We start from the raw sequence: 19,550 nt of genomic DNA, 5'->3' as shown, positions 1-19,550 counted from the left end.
GCTGTTTAAAATGGGGGTGAATGAAACGTTTCAATCCAAGCCAAGGATGAAACTAAGGCGCGCGCATGATGTAATGGCGGCCCATGACGACACAGACAGCCTTCTTGTGAGCCGCGCAGACGCTACCGCCAGATTGCTCTTTAGTGTATATTGTTAGAAACTCTATGGTTTTTGTGCTGATTCACGCTTCTCTTGATTCTGCGCAGTCACTGATAACGGCACTACCGCCATTGTCAGAGCATTGTGCAACTTGTGAAATAGGCTTCTGTGGGGACGAGTGGGAGTAACAGTTGTGAAAGAGGGCTTTGGGGCGGCGAGGAGGAGCCGTTGAGCTTTGCCGTGTACAGAAGCTTCACGGGAATGAAAACTGGGTGGGTTAGACATATACTGCTTTCAAGTAAAATGACAACGTTTGCTTTGCTGCTGGCCTCTAATAACAACAACAAGAGCGCAAAGGACGCTTACAAAAAGACCGAGTAGACTGGACGAGCTCTTATCAGGTGTACTCGTGTTTCTTATGCATGACCGTGGAGCTCTTTTTATTTTTGAAACCATGAACCAACTGTCGCAACACAGCATTTTTGTAGCGTGAGCAACACTGGCCGAGGTTGAGCCGTTTCGCGTGGCTCCTGGAGAGCCGTGCTGCTCAACCGTGACACGTGGCATCCCTGTCCACTTGATAATCGTGCAATGGGTGGCCGGGTGTGGAACCGATGGTTCGTGTGCCGCAGCAACACCGGCGTGCGCCTGTGGGACCAGCTTAGCTACACGTGTCACATAATGCGTATACCGTGTGTGCGTCATTGAACCAGCATTAAGCATGATAATCGAGCTAATCCAAGACAACCATGAAAGCTGAGAATAACCAGCGGAACCATACCTCACGCCACGTATGTCCTGGCATATCGGCGCTAAGTCACTGCTTTTTTTTTTGTACTAGCAAGTCGATGTGCTTCTATTGACTGCGAAGCAGTATACGATGCGTTTTTTTTAAATAAGCCAAATCCACCTTAGATGAGTTTGAGAAATATGTGGAAGTTTGTTACAGGACCTAAATGGAACGCTGTGAAAGCAATTATAAGATATGTTCGACTTGTCATCTCGAAGAAGCTTATGGCCATAACAATTTAAAAATTATGCATTGAAATTCAGCAATATTAGGGTGAAAAATTTGCCTTTGGCTCGTAGTTGTTTGAAAAACTCAAGTTGATGCGGCATTCAAATGAACACAATATTTAAATTGGCTTTCAAATGGGTGCGTTAGAGTTTTCAAGGAAAAGACATTAAAAATGCGCAACAGGCCTTCACGAACAGTGGAATTATACGGAAGGGAAGATGAGTTATCTTGTCAGCATTAGCAGCCCTTTTCCAAATCTTCCGTAGGATATTTGTTTTCGGGTACGCCTGAAGGCACTCATGAAATAAGCAAGCTCTTCATTGCCTTGCCATGAATTTTCAGAACGCTCCTCAAGAAGGCTGCTCATATCTTCTTTTTCACCCTAAAGTATTGGTTCGTACCAAAAGAAACGGAAGATGGATTTTCCACCGTTGTAAGCGGCGGCTGTTTAGTTGATGATTAAAATGCTAAATGTAGGATTAACAATATAAGCATAACTGGAGTTACTACGTAGATATGGGGGAGACGAGATGAAATGATTGTTTCGCATCGCTCAATTTTATTCTTTTACATATTTTTCCGTTCCCTTTGTCGCGACGTCAGGGGACCGGTCTTTCTCCGACCTCCTAATTGCCATACGAATTTCATGCCGTCCGGAAAGTAAAAAAAATATTCTGACAACACTCACGAAACGGTGCGAACAGTCAAGCCAAAATATAACTCCGATTGGGCGGACGGATTTGGCTTATTTGGACCCGTGATATAGCGAGATCTGACTCGTTTTATACGACCTAAGATCTGCGTACGCGCTACAAGGGCGTAAACTCACCTATTTTCGTGCAACCTCGTTTTTAGTGGAAAGTTGCCGAGTGTTTCTGGTCGCTGCAGTTTTCAGTTTTATCTGCTTTTGTTTCACTTTTTGTATATGGCCCATCTTGAAAAAGAACGCCTCATATTTCTAACCCCCTCGCCCCCCCCCCCCCCCCCAACATTCCGGTGAAGCCGCTTTCTCGGTGCCGCTCTGTGTCTCCACCTCGCCACCACCGACTCTTCTTTTGGAAAATGCGCAGTCGGCTGACAACGGCGGTAGCGCCGTTATCAGGTGATTGCGGAGATTCAACAGAAGTACAAATGGGATTAAAACCGACCGGAAGTCTCCACCGTCGCCGCCCTCACTACAAATCATGTAGCCGTAGCTGTTGCCGACTCAAATTATACCCTACCGAGTAGCTGCGAAATCCTTCTGCTTGAAGGGAAGCTTCCCCGTTTGGAGCGCCAGTGTGGGCACATACTGTTGTTGAGCTCGAACGGCTTTCCGAGTGACATTTTCGCTGGTGTATTTCATGCGAACGTATGCGCCAATCACCGCTTGCCGGCTTACGCGTGTGCGGGTCTGAGGTGGAAGAAGAGGGGCGTGCACGCGCAGCTGATTTTCATGCCGCTAGAGCGGCCTAGTACGGGCAATATAGCAGTGGTCTGCACGACTCCTGAAGAGAACCCTTGAAGCCGGCATTATAAGAACAGTGCTCCGTCCTCCCTTCCCTTCCCCCCCCCCACCCCCACCTGGCCTTTGGCCATCCTATCTAATACAGTTTCAAAAACAACAACTACGAACGAGAGAGAGAGAGATTTGATCGATTGTGTTGTTTAACGCGCCGACGCAACGCAGGCGATGAGGCGCGCTGGAGTGGAGGGCTCCGGAATAATTTTACCACCTGAGGATCTTTAACGTGAGCCGAAATCTCTCACACACGGGCTTTTGTGGCTTTTCGCCTCATCGGAAAGGCGGCTGCCGCGGCGGCAATCTTACCAGCGACCTGGTGCGCAGCAGCGCAACGCCTTAGCCGCTGAGCTACGGCAGCGGGTATGAGAGAGAGAGAGTGAATAACTTTAATGAAGACCAGCGATGTTAGCCGAGTTGTCGGGCTGGCTTGCTAGGTTAGAGAAGAGAAAAAAACAAAAAAGGCAAAAAATTTCAAAACAAAAAGATGTCATTTGATGCGCCCAAAATTTTCAGTCACAAAACTCGGTCCCGTTCTGTGCTATGAAGAAACTCCACGAGAGCCTTCATTGTTTGTGTAGTATGACTTGGATTTGACCAAAGATCTAAAACAGTCCTCAGCTCAAGTCCCGCACGAAGTTGCCTTCGCTAAGAAAATATGAGTTTCTGTTTGTGCACGGTGTCCTTAGTACACACGCATATCAAATTATGAATGTCTTTCCGTGAGTCACATGGGGAACAATGAGGTGAAGATACCTGTTGGATTTTGTATATGTGATGTCCCGTGTAGGCCAAATTCCAGCGCAGCCTATGCAGAATCGATTCCTCGCGCGTGCTAAGCCCAGGTAGCATTCCGAAGGAGCACTAGGGATTAGTCCCGTGAAGAGATGCGTATTGCTGCCTTGTATCAGTCCAGATAGACATCTGCGCTTTTGATGCAGTTGATGAGGCGAGTGTTGCCACATCCTTTCTCGTGAATGGGATCGGCAGAGGATGAGTGCAGAGACTGTGGGCAGATGAGGCGGCTTTGTCAGCTGCGTCGTTGCCGGAAACTCCGGAGTGGGCGGAAGGCCGTGAAGACCTGCGCTGTGTCTCCTTTGCATGGCTTTTGAGTCGAAATGATTGATTTCCCAGGCCACCTGTTATTGTGGAAGCGACATTAAGATTTGGAGGGCTGACCTGGAGTCTGTACAAACCGTCCACGGACTGGCCGGCTGCTTTCGAATATACTGAAAAGCAGCGCGCTGTCCGGCCAACTCAGTGACTTTCGTGGAAGACTTACGGCTCAATAGGCGGCTGATGGTAGTGAGCAGCGAAGGAATCGATATCCCTATCACCGATGATCTAGCCGTCTCTGAACCATCAGTGTGAACGGGAGTGTGGCCTCGGTATTTGTTGTAATATGCTCCAAGGGGAAGAACTTTAGAGCCGGGGCTGGTATGTCCGTCTTCCGCTTAAATCCAGGTGTCGTGGGGACCATTTTTATTGTCGAAAATAGCCACAAAGGGTGAGAAGAAGCTGAAGGCTGACACTAGGATGGCAGAGCGTGCTGTATTTAGGAGACCCATACGGCATGTAACCAGAGGATGCCTATATTGCCTTGCCACAACTCGCAGGCGCGTCGAACTTGTTCCATTGCCTGCAAAGCAGTGGGCGGAAGCCGTCGGCTCTATTTCATGGTTCTCACTGTGAAGTAGTCATCGATACAAGAAGACATACCCTCAGTATTCAAGCCTTGAACCACTGTAGTATTCTCAAATTCCCTTTGGCGAGAAAAGTCAAGGCTGGGAGGCTATGGCGAAGTAAGCCTTCGCAGAGGGCATCGTATAGCCATAGAAGAGAGCTAGCAATGCATTCATCATTAATGTTGAAAAACATGTCGAAAGTCTGCGTGAATGACGTCAACATCTCTTTTAGGTTGAGGATGTGCGTCGTCCATGTCGAATGGAGGTCGAAGGTAACACCCAGAAACCTATGATAGGTGACCTACGGTATCGGTATACGCCTGGGCCAATTAACTGGTAGTTTGAGAAGTCCCGCTTTGTAAACGCTATGGCGGCACACTTGGCCGCTGACATCTCAAGGCCACGTGTCAGGAGAAAGTTTTTCATCCAGCTTACTGCACGCTGAAGTCTCGACTAACATGGCCATTGTGCTGGTGGGAGATTTAAACACGGAAGTCTCATGGCTCAATGCACCCTGTCTCCGTAATCGATCCCCCGTAATCGAGTGGTTCGGACCTCATTAGGGTGTTACACAGAGAGTACGATGCCTACGACTGCGCCTGGAAACGGACAGCCACATGTTTGTCTTCTTAAATAAAGCTCGAGGCCTACCATGTTTTATTACACGTTGGGACGGGCGCATGTCGCTCTCCTGGAGGAGGAGGAGAAGGAGGAGGAGCAGGAACTCAACAAGCATCGGGCCGAACAAAAGAGCGAATGGGCTCGAAAACAGCCAGCCGCTGCCACCGCCGTCGCCTCCTCTAGTTCCAGCTCGTCGAGAAGCTGGGAATTCCTCCCGGATGAACATCAGCTTTCGCGCTTCTTACGGCGACGCCAGCCGATTTTACTGGTTCAGCCTAAACAGCTTTAACAGTGACATTTTTGACGATGTCTTTCACTCTTGAGCAAGTGGAAATAACCAGCTGCCGGTTTATGCGTGTACGCGGAAGAGTGGAGGGACGGGGCTGCATGCGCAACTATATGTTTTATGCCATCACTGATGACATGTCCGTTGTGCTGGAGGAAGGTTCAAATGTTGGCGCCAAACAGCCAAAGCTACCTGTCCAATGTTTTCAGTGGTCGAGCGTACTGGGTTGGTGTGTTATACAAAGAGTAAGATGCCCACGTCGCGGGAGCAGAACAAACAGCTCCATTTGGTTCGTTAGAATAAAGCTCTGGTCCTTCCATCATTCATTCAACTAATTGGATAAGTATGCTCAATTGCGAATGACAAACAAACGTGTTTGGCTTTGTGCACTCTGTGGACTGCCTCCTGCTTGGCAGGTCGTCTGTAGACACAAATTTGTGGGGCACTAATTTTTTTATTACATTTAACTTTTTTACCTTTAAGGCTTAAGATTTTTTTACCTTTAAGGTTTAAGATTAAACGTGCTGTGTTATCACAGTGACAGTGAATCAGGCTTACCAGACTCTGGTTCAAATCCCACTAGGAGAGCTATCGGATGTTTTGCTGGTTTCGTGTCCGTTTCAATGTATGCGTTTCGAGCGATCCCTGGTTTACTAAAAGCGAACAGGATGTGATGTGACGCAAGCAAGCACGGCTTGTTGGAGCAGACGGCCTTGGCATGTCTCACATGAATGTTAAGGTCATCGTCTGTTTTTTGTCTCGCGGGAGGAACAAAACGGCCACAAGTAATGCTGGTTCATTCGAAATGCCTGCAGAATCATTGCGGTGCCATTTCCGCCTCTCTAGAAGGACTGTGGGGTAGCTATGCGACGAGTTGCGAGCCGTACTTGGCTGGCGCAGCGCGGGCTCAGCGTCTACGACCCAATGATAAGCACTGTTCTTTTCTTCGCTACGGCTGGCTTTCAGTCAGCGATCGGCGCGAAGACGCGATATCACCGTTGCAGCCTTCCGTTATCCGTTTCATCCACGCCGTCACCGTCACGCGGTAAAATAAAACATCACTTGCGAGTTTTGCAGGTGTTGAGCCGATGACCAACGTTCTATAAGTGCGCGGTATAAAATTTATAAGCTTTTGTTGGCACTTCACGAATACACATATCAGCTTAACGTTCGTACGCTTGCCGCGAGAAGCAGACACATATGTATTAAACAAAACTTCTGACCCCTCAAAATTTCCTATACTGTAGGAGTGCCACAGAAATTCCAACGCCGTAACCACCCAATCGAGCAAGCTCGTAGCAACTGCGTCGATTCCTAAAAACGCAACGGAAGGTTATTGTATTTATTCTCTTCATTGTCACCGGCATTACAATTGTGGTAGAAGAGACAAAAAAACTGGCATCCGTAGCATTGTGTACGCTTCATTACCCCAGGAAACGGCAGGCTGCTGCTACCACATTTTGACAATCGTCCATTTGTTGTGAAAGCATTGAACTTTTTCCAAAAAATCTCATCATTCATATGTTTTAAAAACACGTTCAAGCAAACACTTATTAGATAGTTTACGATTTTTTTGCAGAAACAGTTGCTCAAAAGTCAAACCAAACCAGGCCTACAACCGAAAGTGTGTCAGGATGAAACGGGCGCGAAATTATCGTTTTCAATACGGACAAACTGCAGAATACCACCCCACAAAATGTTCTTGTTTGTTATTTTTTAGCATTTGCAGTGGCGGCCATTTTCTTGACCTGCACCACAAACAAAAAGGATGGTTATTCTAGGATCAGGCCATTTAGACTTTCGCATAAAATCAAAATAAATACCGTGTTAGTATATATCTCAAGTTGAGGGTCACACAAGCAAGTGGGCGAACAAAGAGTCCCTGAGAATACGGCAACAAAAAGTTCTTGAATATTGAAAACGCATCATTGAGATGTAAAAAGAATTGGCGATATTGCCAGTACAATTGTTTAGCAAATACCCCTGTAGTTAGTGTTATAAAGTACCTTCGCAGTAGACGAGAAAATAAGTAAAATCGTTAGGTTTTTAACGGCTCAATGAAGGTTCAATATTTAGGTTTATAAATTTAAAATTTTAAAATTTAGGCACGGTTACGAAAAACATCAGACTATTAGATAGCTGTTTAAAGCCATTCCTTTTTTATCGCTCCGATAACCGGAGGAGATAATTGACCAAACGATTCAGCGATACACATCGCATGTTGGTGTAGAGAAAAAAAGACGTACTCATTTATTGCGTTTTGAGGGATTCTTTTTATTATTCGGGAGATAAGTATTGGGCCAAGGGCATAGTACAGAGAAAAAAAAGACGCAAAGAAACAAGGGTAACGATTTTTTTTATATGTGGGCGTGAAATTTCAACAACCACCCCGCACGCCAAGGTGTTACTCAGCTGTAATGCTATCAACCGACAAACAGCCTGCTATGCTTTTGACTAAAATACAGACATAGTTTCGGCAATTTCGGAATATGCTATCACGTTCAGTATAGTATAAGGAGTGCGCGCAGGTTTTCGTAGCTTTTGCTGGTGTTCTTACTAATTTTGTTTGGTGGTTATAAGCTATATGCTAACGGATCGCATTGTTTTATGGTTATGGCAATTTCATAAAGGATAAGGTTGCAGCGACAAGACATGTCTTCTGATTCATTTAGGCCTCTTCACGAGCAGATATGTGTGGCGTTGTGAGGATTAGCCATTTCTCCAGACCATGTAAAGAATTTCCACTGCACCCGAGCCCATTTTCTTGGTGTCTGTGATGCGAGTAATTCGATTCTTCGACAGTTTTTTTAGTTCCAGGTAGTCAGGCAATCATTCCCTTTATAAAAAAAAGATCGGAGCCGGACTTGCCTTGATGTTTTTTAATAGTACATGAAGTGTATGGCCAGTTTGAAAGCTTGAAATACGCGTGGTTTGACCTACGTTCTCTTCTCTATCTGTTGATAAGTGCAATTGTCGAAAAATATCTTCCAAAACCCAGAGACAAACAACAGGGTACTGTGGGTATGCCAGTGGGGCAGCGACCCTTTCTAGCTTTTACGGCTTTGAAAAAAACTACTGCACGTTGTTGAGTACTAAACGCAAAGGGGGCGATGGAATCCACCAAACCGGCAGAACCACCCAACCCACGAAGTAGAACATGGAGAAAAGGGCACTGTGTTCGAGCAAATGATATAAATCATAGTGTGTATCTACAATATTAAAAGAGCACTGAGAAGTGGTAGATACAGGGGTAATTTCGAGGTGTAAGTTGGGCTTCATTCGGCATGCAGAAGCGAGATAATTCAGGCGAAATGTCTGACGATTGACCAATTGCAGCGCCACGACATAGACGCTACATTATACAAAGAAATAAAACTAATAAAGCGATTGGCAAGGAATAAATAAATGTGAATGTATGTTTACTTTAACCTGTACTTATTACTGCTATTGCAAACATTTGAACAATGCTGTATTATATTTTCTGCTTGCAGGTCCAAAGGCGTCCACACTTACAGATTTTTGGCACATGGTTTGGCAGGAAGGTGCTTGCAAAGTGGTGATGCTTACCAACCTGACTGAACACGGAGTGGTGCGTTTATGCTTTTATATCTCTCTTATTACCTGAAGCCAATCTCCGCCATTAAAATGTATGGTCTTACTTTTGCAAAATGTATTTCGCCCTTAGCAGGTACAGTGTGGAACAGTTTCTTGTTCGGTAACTTACATAATGTGTTTGAAAAAATATATATGATATAGTTCTCTCATCCTGGTAAGTTCACTGTTCTCCTTTTCGGTTATACCTCATGTTTCCGCATAAACGACCTCAGTGAAACCTTTTCAAGGCTACTCAGTCACTCTGAATTTCAACAACACTCAGCTGGCCGGACTCTATCAGTGGCATATGTTCTGCTTAAGCTTTACTTCTACTGGCGATATGACGGTATAAGTTTGTATGAGTCTCCGAAACAAATGGCAACGTACTGGCAATGTGAATAAACCAGAATTTGCGTAAACAGAAAGTGTAGTCCTAGTAGGTCATAGCTAGAACAGGAAGCATTACTTTTTCGTATCTCTGTCGGTTTTTTGTTCAATATCAAAAATTACCTTGCTACCCAAGAAATAAAAAAATTAAAAGCTGCCTTGCTGCTTTCACGTTTTCATCCAATGCTTTTGTTACGTTAAGCACTACTCTACGAAGTTCCAAGAGGGGGTACAGCATAAAGGTTGCCCGTCCAACCCCGTCTAAGAAAGTTAGGAAGTGCCTTTGCAGTTTGACATCAATACTGCTCACTGCGGCACAAAGAGCACGCTGGCCTCACTGAGGAAACAAATTCGGCCGCTTGCATAGACGCATCTGTTCCTTCTTCTCAGAGACAGGTCTCTCTTGTTTTCTTGAAAGATTAAGTTTTTAAGGCTTTGAAAATATTAGAATAAAAATAGGCTCATAAGTGAGCTCTCCAGGATACGATGATATTAAACGCCGCCGTCTCCTATGCTATCGCAAATAACCCTCTTTAATGATGAAGAAAAGAGCATAATAACGCATCCTCCCGCTTTTCGGGCACCGGAGCTTGGATATGTCATAAGCATGCGTTGTCTTTACATATGCATATCGTTCGGGGTTTGGACTTCTACATTGTTAAAGGCGTGACATTTGCTTGGTATGGGTGGGAGAATGTTTCACGTAGAATGAAGATATTACAAATTTATGACCTGGCAACTTTCTTTATTTTTTTTTATTTTTACTTTTTGTGCTGTAGTTGGTATGTGGCTGCGTATTCTGGTAGGTCATAGATTTTAAGTATATTGTGTCGGTCTCTGAGGTGCAGGTCCACTATGCATGGCACCATTCGAAGGGGCTGTGAGCTGACAGAATTGACCAGATGCTTTCTGAGAACATAAAAACTTCCGTTAAGGGGTGCCGCCAGTTTTGTGAGTTCTGAAAGGACTACACGTTTGTTTTGTGGCCATTCCTCAGAGTCTTCTTTTCTTTCGTGGTAATACCAGCCTGCTTCGCGTTAAAAAGAGGATTTCCTTAATTAATGCGCGATCGCGATACCACCCGTAATCAGCTGGTGTGGCAAATAACTTCAAGAAGAATCAAGACTGGTATTTCGTATTTCTGCTTGGCACCGTTTCCAGGGTGTCCACCGAGAAGAATAAGTCGTGATTTCTGGGAACAGGGTGTGTTACATTGCAGGGTGTCAGCCGAGACGTCGCAAGAATAAGCTCCATACATCGATAGTGACGAGGGCGTGAATGTCTGGCGCGGAGCTTATGCCGGCAGCAGCACGCAAAACGAGACAGTGCCTTAAATTCAAAAACATAACCAAGAAAGATAGAAATGTGTAAAGCACGATGCGAGGTACTATACGTGTACTAATACAAACATATGGGAGAGGCAATTCAAAGAATACAAACAGAAGTGGTGGAAATGTTAAATAATAAAATCTAGGAGTGTTTCAGATATTATATTCTAGAGAGGTTAGCAAAAATAGAAACAAATCGGCGCCTATACAAGACACAAAATTCCTACAATATTCATCGGCCGCGGAATGCGCCAGTGCCAAGCAGTGAGCCAACAACATCCTAAATCCAGCTTCCCAGTACCGTACCTTCGGTGAAGAATGCGGCGATTCAGGATCCCGGGAGAACAAAAGTGCCATTTCGAACGCGGGTGGCTAACGACTACCAATAGCTTAATGTGGGATGGTTGGTTCGACATGATCACGGGTTTTAAAGGCGCTTCGTTTGTCTTGGTTGTTCTTTCTCGTCTAGTGTCCGCGTTTTTTCTTGCCCCTTTAAACCCTGTGATCTAACGACTACATACGATGATGTGCGACAAAATCCTCCTTCGCTTCACGACATTCCAAAAACCTGGGGGCCTCGGCTAAACGCGAGCTTTTACACACTAGCTTATAATGCAAACAACACAACCGAACGAAGACTTCACACCTGTTGGGCTGTGTACCTTCCTCATCTGCACATTCTAGTACCTTCCCCTTTTTTAGTCCAGTAAAAGTTCCTCAATGCTTTGAAGCATTGAAGAACTCTGTCACAGTGCACGGTTGCATATTATGGTGAAAACCAACACCACCTGTATAGCATTGCCTGTCGCGTCAGCTGAAAATTGACAAGCAGCCGTGTTTCTGTTGCTCTTTCCTTCCCTCTTCCACTCGCTTGCCTTCCCGCGTGCCTCCGCCCTGACTTCCGAACGTACGGTAGTGCCGCTCCACGGAAAATATACAAAACGATCTATAGGGTTTGTGGAGCCTACGAAAAACGGCGGTCGTACACCATCATGTTAGGGCCGTCAGGGCGCGTAGTTTCCCCGCTGAACCGAGGTGTGGCGCACACCTGCACCCCCACATCGCATGTCCCTTCTGCTTCCATTCGGAGGTGGCTGGCGAGTAAGGCAATGTTATACAGGTGGCGTTGTCGGAAACACTCCACTCTTGGCGGTGACATGAAGCGGGGATAGGTTTCTCTCGTCATTTTGTTTGTTGCGTGGCCGCGTTAAAGATAAGTGGTGAGACCGTGATTCCACTAGAATGAATCTGTGCGTATTTTTTGTAATTTGGTTTAGTATCGTGGGCTATCGAATGTTACTTACACTTATGCCAGCGTTGGGCCAGTTTTCTGCGTGCATTGAAACAAAACTCGCCACAAATGCAAGCTCTTTTGCTTATTCACAATTAGTGAACTGCGAAGTTTTGTTCGTACCATTGCTGTTCCGTCATCCCTGCACCAACGTGCACTGGTAAAACCTTCATACCCTGGACAGGCGTTCATATGTCTGCAGGCTCGTCCTAACAGGCTGAAGGATAGCGGGGCATTTCCTTATGCCATCTTTCGGGACGCACATGCTAAAAAAGTCACCCTCCTGATTCTTATGACAAACCCCTGTGTATTTTTTGGCTTCAAAGCAGGTGTTATGTGTGTGCGAAAGCATAGGCCGGCTAGAAAAAAATGTCAAAGTGTAGCACACCCTGCTGTTGAAAAGGAAAGTTAAGGCCCAAAATAATAGCTGGGAAAACTTCTATGTTCTAACATTTTCCTTTTTTACAGTCGCCTGAGACGTCTTAGCTTTACAGAATGGACAATGACATGGCTTCACTGAGGGAAAGAGAGAAGGAGATCCTTTAATTGGAGTAACAGAACTCCAGCTCAAGTGCGGATCCCTGCAGGACATCCCCTACACCGCTGGTCTTAAGTGCCTAATTTGGCACTTTTCAAACTCCACGCGGCTTAACAAGGCTTGTCAATGTTCATCGTCTTCACATTGATGCGATGACTGTCCTTTTCTATAACTGGGATAGCCGGAAAGAAGTGTTGGGGAAATTCCAATATATGCGTTATTCCGCGGAAAGTTTCCTCAGGCGAAAAAGAATTGAGGGAGGCCTATTTTACACGTACAAACGTTAACGCTCAAAAGGGATTGTTCCCAAAATATGTAAGGGAGCAGCAATGCCTTCATTCCCAGCGAACCCATTTCATTGGCTATATTGGTTATTTCCGGCATATACGCCTAATGTATGGTGCACTTTAAATTACATATGCAAAAGTGTGCAGACTGCTTCGCCTTACATTGCCCAATACCCGAATATTCATTCATGTTTGTTCATTTGCAGACAAAGTGTGAGCAGTATTGGCCAGAGACTTCGCAGAAGTACGGGAACTTTATGGTTACCTTGATGAACACAGACACGCAAGTCGACTTTGTCGTACGAGAGTTCCAGCTCACCTTGGTAACTATACCCTGCTTTACTTGACAGCGCAATAATCAATATATTTCAATGAAGCCCTTGCAAGTAATTTAATTGTAGTCTTACCTGCTCCACGACAGGAGAAAACAGTGGGATGAAGCGTCAGTTGGTAGAGTTATAGGAGTTCGTACTCACATTCAAGGGCAACTCAGTAAAAACAAATCACGATTTACGAAGATGGCCGGAAAGTTTTTTCACGTAGAAATTAGCGAACATATATGCCCGGAAGCAATAATACATACGCGCGAAATCAAAACGATATATTGTCAAAGGCCTTGTGCTAAATATTATGTCGATCTGCGTTGAACACATACCTATTCCCGGCGATGGTATGAAAGGGCCATTAAAATTTATTTCTCTTATCTTTTGCGTGCACTACCTCCAAGGCTTTATTTGTGTTCACTACCATATACGGGTTCAAAATGATCATATGATCATTTGAAAGTTCTTTATTGCATAGCATTCTTTACCGGGTACCACCACAGCCCCCCCTCCCCATTTCTACAAAAATGCAGATTTGGCGGAAGTAACACCTTCAATCATTATAATAACCTAAATATACTTAATTAATAGGACAGAATTTTGAAAAACCAGAAAAAAACAGAAAAACGAAATTTTCGCAATAATATGACGAAAGATACGCATCTTATACATCTCTCCACAAAACCTGGGTGCACATTGCGTACTTCCTGTTATTGCAAAAACTGCTGGTGTTTGTTTGCCTCTTATTTGTGATGTTCTTCCTCTTACTTGTGCTGCTTCGTGTTTGCCGTGTAAGGTGATTAAAACTTGAACTTGTCATATTGAACTCCACTTTGGGGAAGGGGTATAGAGCTAGCCAAGCTGTTCGTACAGCTTCTTTTTCTTGCCTCCCTATTCTCGAAGGATGAAAAAAAATTAGTATGAACGTAGTTTCGTGTTGCTGCGCATTGTTTCCTAAACAATGGCCGGCGGAATCATTTCACTGACACGATAAGCAAAGGAAGATTATTGCTTTTAACTTTCAATTTTTTTTCACCAGGACGACGAGACTCGCACAATTGTTCAGTTCCATTTCACTGCGTGGCCGGACCATGGAGTTCCCCAGTACCCAGATGCTTTGTGGCCTTTTCTGAAAAGAATACGGGATTTCCAACCACTGGAACACCAACCTGTAATCGTCCATTGCAGGTATCAAAATGCCATCTGAAACAACAGCCCGTGGCTTGTGTGAAACGAGGAAATATTGCATATTCGCCTGCATACTGTATTTTATATGAAGAAAAACGATAGTAAACAGCGCTTAAATGATGATTGTAAGAGAAAGGTTAAAACAACAATATTTGCTTCTTGCCTGTAGTAGTGAAGATTAGCAATGGCGCAAAATTTTAAACACACTAGTTATAACTGCATAATTTTCGGCTCAATGCATGAGCTACGTCTAAACAAATTAAACGTCATAAATTGCACAAGGAATGTCAAACGGCAAATATAATTCTGCCCAGTTATTTCCCATATTTTTAAAAGCGTTGCTTCAACGTTGAAATAGCAGCAAACTTTTCCAGTTATTTTATGAAAAAAAAGACAACTTCGTACCTGAAGGCAGATTACCAGTGAAAAAACGTAAAGCAAATTACATACAAACTTACGATACCGAGGCGAGGATAGATTTTTCCTGCTACCTAAATGGCAGTCCTGCAGCGACCAGAACTTCTATAATTTTACGTTAACACTTTTAGTGCCATATGACCAATACCCTAGACCACAGCCGTACTGTGGTGTACATTTAGCCATGATGGAACGCCAGTAGTGCGGCACTCCTGAAGCATGCAGAGCCTGCATGCCCGAGCGGACGCCCGAGCGGACGCTGTCGGGCTACGGCGGAAGCGCCTAAAAAACAATAAAACGCACACAACAGTACCTCGCGCCTAGGAATGCCCAAAGCCTCAAAGGCACTTGGTGCGTAGAGATTGTGCGATAGCGTGACGACTGATTTTGACCCCCTTCCCCTTACTGGAGGCGCAGGACAAGCCTGGACCACCAAGTTTTTCTTGATTCAGAATGGTTCTGGCATGCCAAAAATATACGGAACACTGACGTTACGTCCTTGCTCCAAACATATAAAACTGTTGTGTTGGAGGGCCAGCATGTAGGCTTCAAACACAGAGGAGTTGTTCAGTCGTGCACCAGCCCTTCAACTTCTCGTAGAACATTCAAGACTATTGTATTCTATAAACATTTCATGCAGTGCCACCAATCAAACCTGAGCCTTTGCATACTGAATGGCCGAATTCAGATAGGAGCGAAGATTGTAGGGGCCCAATAAAATTTACAAATATAGTTGCATCCTTCGAATGGAGTGAACAAAATCTTTCAAATCAAGTGCTTGACGACTAAGAAGACCCCCAATTGCCATTATTCCCGAACGACTATAAAAACGAACTTTTTTTACCTTTTTGGAGAGTGTCAGTTTGTTCCCAGAAATGTTATACCCTCGCCAGACAAGTTTTCGCTGTGCTGTTCTAGGGCTATAGATCCTTACATTAGTTTTCTGCATAATATATTTTTAGGCCCACGGTTCTACTCTGTTCGTCCAGTGTGGTAAGCATGCTTTGTAATTCGTCCTCCGAGTTACTTAGCAAGGCAACGTCATCAGCAAATCTGAGGGTACTGAGATATTGTCCATTAAACATCACTCCCACCTGTTCCCAATCCAACGTTCTGAATACTTCTTTTAAACATGCTGCGAATAACATTGGAGAGATCGTGTCTCCTTGCCTGACGCCCGTCCTTTTAGGTATTCTACTGCTTTCCTTACGGATGGTGATGGCAGCTGTGGACCCATTGTAGATATCTTCTAGTATTCTTACGTAATGCTCACCAACCCCCTGGTTCCGTATTGCCTCAATGACTGCTGAGGCTTCTACCAAATCAAATGCTTTCTTATAGTCTACCAGGGCTGTATATAGGGGTTCAGTGTACTCAGCGCACTTCTCTATCACCTCATTGATCGTGTGAATATGGTCCATTGTTGAATAGCCTAATTTACGGAACCCTGCTTGTTCTTTAGGTTGACGGAAGTCTAAGGTTGCAGAAATTCTGTTAGCTAATACCTTAGCAAGTGCCTTGTAGACGACTGACACTAAGCTGATCGGCCCTTAATTTTTCAAGTCCTTCATGTTACCTTTCTTATAGACTAGGATGATGTTGGCGTTCTTCCAAGAAAACTGTACGCTTGCAGCCATTAAGAATAGCGTATACATGTTTGCCAGTTTTCGAAGTACAAGTTCTGCGACAAGCTTCAAGAGGTCTGCTGTTATCTGATCCTCACCATGTGCTTGGCCCCCTTTCATTTCTGTCAAAGCCTTCCTTACTTCTTCGGTCGTTACTGGTGGGGTATCTATCTCCTCTGAACAACTTTCTCGTTCGGCATTATCCTGGATGTCCCGGCGAATGTACAAATCCCTATAGAACTCCTCGGCTACTGTGACTATTTTATCCCTATTTGTGATGACATTGCTTTGCTTGTCTTTAAGTGCATACATCTGATTTTTGCCCACGCCAACGCGCCTCTTCACTGCTTTCAGGCTACATCCGTTCTTTATAGCGTATTCTATCTTCTCCATATTATTCGAACTTGTTTATGGCATTTCACGGACAAGTGACAGCGATTGGGCTCTAGGAAAGATAGTAGCTTAGTGAAGTTACAAGTAGCAGTAATGATCACTCGTAGAGAGAGAGAAAATGAACTTTAAATAAACTGAGAAAACCTTCAGAGAAGCGTCCTTATTCAAGGCGGACGAGTCGAATGCCGTTTCCATGCAGAGGAGCTGATCTTCCAGGCGGGAGTTAGGCAAGGCTCTCCCAAATCTTAATGGAAACGCGTGGTTTGGGTGGATCCAGGATAGACTTGTTTTAGGCACCTACTATGTGTATGGGGTTCCCAGGCTGTCTGCAGGAGCGACGGAATGAATAGAACTGTGTTCGGTCAAAAAGGTGAAGTCTGGTGGGATCTGGGAAGGTGTTAACCCGTAGATCGCGGAATACACTTCCTGGTTTATTGGTAGCAATTTGCGCTGGGAGGAATACATTCTACGGAAGAGCATATAGTGCTAAGTAATTTCCTGGTATGTGACTGCAGAATGCATGCACTTGGGTTCGGCTTCAACAGCGCTGGCTGAGCGGTTCAAATCTCGAGCCACAAGGTTGGTCATCTTGTATTGCCGGGGCTTCCAGTATGAGCTGGTGCTTATAAAATCCTGGCTGGTCTAGTTAATGGTCTCTGATTCATCATTCGAAATGTTGTAACATACAATCGACGTTCGCAAAGTTGCGCCACGGCTGCTAAGAGTCTATTATGAGAAATTTTGTGCCCGTTTGGATAAGCCCAGGTGTTATGGCCGATTTCTCAGCTTGGAAGAGGCTGTGTTCGGCGGTTGAGATGCTACCCCTGTGGAAGCCTGCAGAACATTAGCACAGACAAAGACAAATCATTAAAGAATGCTGTCGGGTGTATTTCAAATCAAACCAGTTGATCGTTCCTCCATTTTGATATTAACGCTTAGTTGCTTTCAAAAGTCGTACCTGATATATATACACGTTTTGAAAACCCTTTGATAAATATAAAGTATGCATTAGGCAGTTAGTATTACTTCACTGGGAGCTATAAATCTTACATAAGAAACACTACAACAGCACAGGACATGCATAAAGAAAGATCTTATACAGCATTCAGGTGGTTGTCACGTTAATTTCGGGCTATTTTGATCATAATTACATTTATAATTGCTCGAGAAGCAGAACGAGGCAAAATTTTCAAATGCCAAGGACCCCAAAGATAACACGTTTGGTCCAACCCACTAATCCACCTTAACTGACAGGCTAATTCGTCTAATACAAAATAATCAAATCACCAATACATTCCAGTCTAAGCGCTAATGCACATTAATCGAATTTATTTCATGCGCCCATACATTTTAAACTTCAGCACATACAATACAACATAAAAATGCTATCGCGTTAACCATAAAAGAGCAAATGAGAAGGTCCCATGTTTTTTCTTCAATTCTCATGTTCTCTTAGATAATCACAGGACACAACAGTACTCTAGGAGAAAAAGTGAAGGTGACTTAGAGAACTTTGAGTTTTGTATCTCAATGCTGTTTGTATATAACTGCCAATTCAAACTCAATTTAGTGAAGTAATAGATTTATTGTTGATGGTGCCTCTGTAGGCCTTCACAAGGGGGTAGGGATGCATTCGAATTAACAACACATTGAAAACTGTACACGATATCAAAAACCATGCAGACAGAAACCATAAAGAATATTCCATGATGTGGTGCCTCGCAATAGGAGTTGTAACTTAAGTTAGTCTAAATGTAAAATATGCTTTGGGCAGATGGGCAGTACCTAACGCAAACTGATTGTATATACGGAAACGTGACGTTCAATTGAGAGTGGTATAAATAAGAGAACGTGATTGGCCTTGGGAACTGCAGACTATTCAAAATATTTCGAGGTGCTGCCTGCCGAAGGGTAAAAATATCTTCAGGCGTATGGTAGGGTACCGAAATGGAAAACTAGAAATGACAGTTTTGAGCCCCCGGAACTGGTTCGGAACGGTTTCTAACATTCCTTACAGTTCGGGTTCCGCTCCAACATGGCAGAAAAAGTACCGTACCGGTTAAGCCCGGTTACGGGCAAAAATTCGGTTTCGGTTCCTGCTTTCGGTTCGGTCCCGGTTCCGGTTCCACACCCTGTCTCCAATTACCCTGGCGCTCTCCGCAACGGGCAGCCCACCGCCGGCGCGGGTCTGCTTGTACTGCTCTGGCGTTCCCATAATACTGGCATGATTTTTGATGAGGTGAAACACGAAATTCAAACGGCGCAGATGTTAGGTGTAGGGAACACGGGTGCGCGCTCACCCAGTGGTTCAGCATTTACCAGTTACCCAGGGTACTCTCCACAACGTCCCTCTGCCTCAACTGCTGGCGTGTGTCCGCTTGCGCTGCCCTGGGAGCCCCACAAAACCGGCATAATATTGTGTTAGAAAAAATGCGTAATACCAACAGTCCAGAGGTTGGGGGTCGAGTTACAGTTGTCGCTGGCCTTACTCAAGGACCGAGCATTCCCCTGTTAAATTGGGTGTTCTCCCCAACGTGCGTGTGCACCCACTACCCGCACGTGTCTGCGTAAGCCAGTACAGCGGCCCCATAATACTGGCATGATTTTTGAAAAGGCAAAATGCGAGATTCTAATGGCGTAGAAGTTAGGGGCAGGGGACACGGGTACACGTTTGACTCACGAGTGCCCCAGGTACGAACAGTAAACGAGGGCCCTCTCCTCAACGTGCCGCTTCAGCAACTGCCAGCGGCGAGTCCGATTGCGCGGCTTTGGCGGCCACATAATACTAGCATGAATTTTGATAAGGAGAAACGCGAAACAATAAAGGTGCAGAGCGTGGGGGTAGGGGACACGGGTCCGCTGTGGTCTCACGGATGGGCTCATTATTCACTAGTTTTTCCGGGTACTCCCCACAACATGGCGTCTCACCCACTGCCGCGCGTGTCCCCTTGCGCTGCTCTAATGACCCT

At 44.9% G+C, this 19,550-nt stretch overlaps 1 protein-coding gene across 1 annotated transcript in view; it reads left to right on the top strand.

Annotated features, from left to right (window-relative positions):
- Positions 1 to 19,550, top strand: part of LOC144162555 (receptor-type tyrosine-protein phosphatase kappa-like) — a 109,084-nt gene that overhangs the window by 46,709 nt on the left and 42,825 nt on the right. Inside the window, exons 8-10 of the mRNA XM_077693144.1 lie at positions 8,702 to 8,799; positions 12,842 to 12,958; positions 13,998 to 14,146. Coding sequence (XP_077549270.1) covers positions 8,702 to 8,799; positions 12,842 to 12,958; positions 13,998 to 14,146 — 364 coding nt within the window. The remainder of the gene's footprint in view (positions 1 to 8,701; positions 8,800 to 12,841; positions 12,959 to 13,997; positions 14,147 to 19,550) is intronic.

Source organism: Haemaphysalis longicornis, unplaced genomic scaffold (genome assembly GCF_048455015.1).
Source record: "Haemaphysalis longicornis isolate Haplotype H1 unplaced genomic scaffold, Haemaphysalis longicornis Haplotype H1 scaffold_12, whole genome shotgun sequence".
In the NCBI taxonomy this organism is placed as follows: Eukaryota; Metazoa; Arthropoda; class Arachnida; order Ixodida; family Ixodidae; genus Haemaphysalis; species Haemaphysalis longicornis.
Note: the sequence above shows the minus strand (reverse complement) of the source record. Positions and strands in the feature narration are given on the sequence as shown.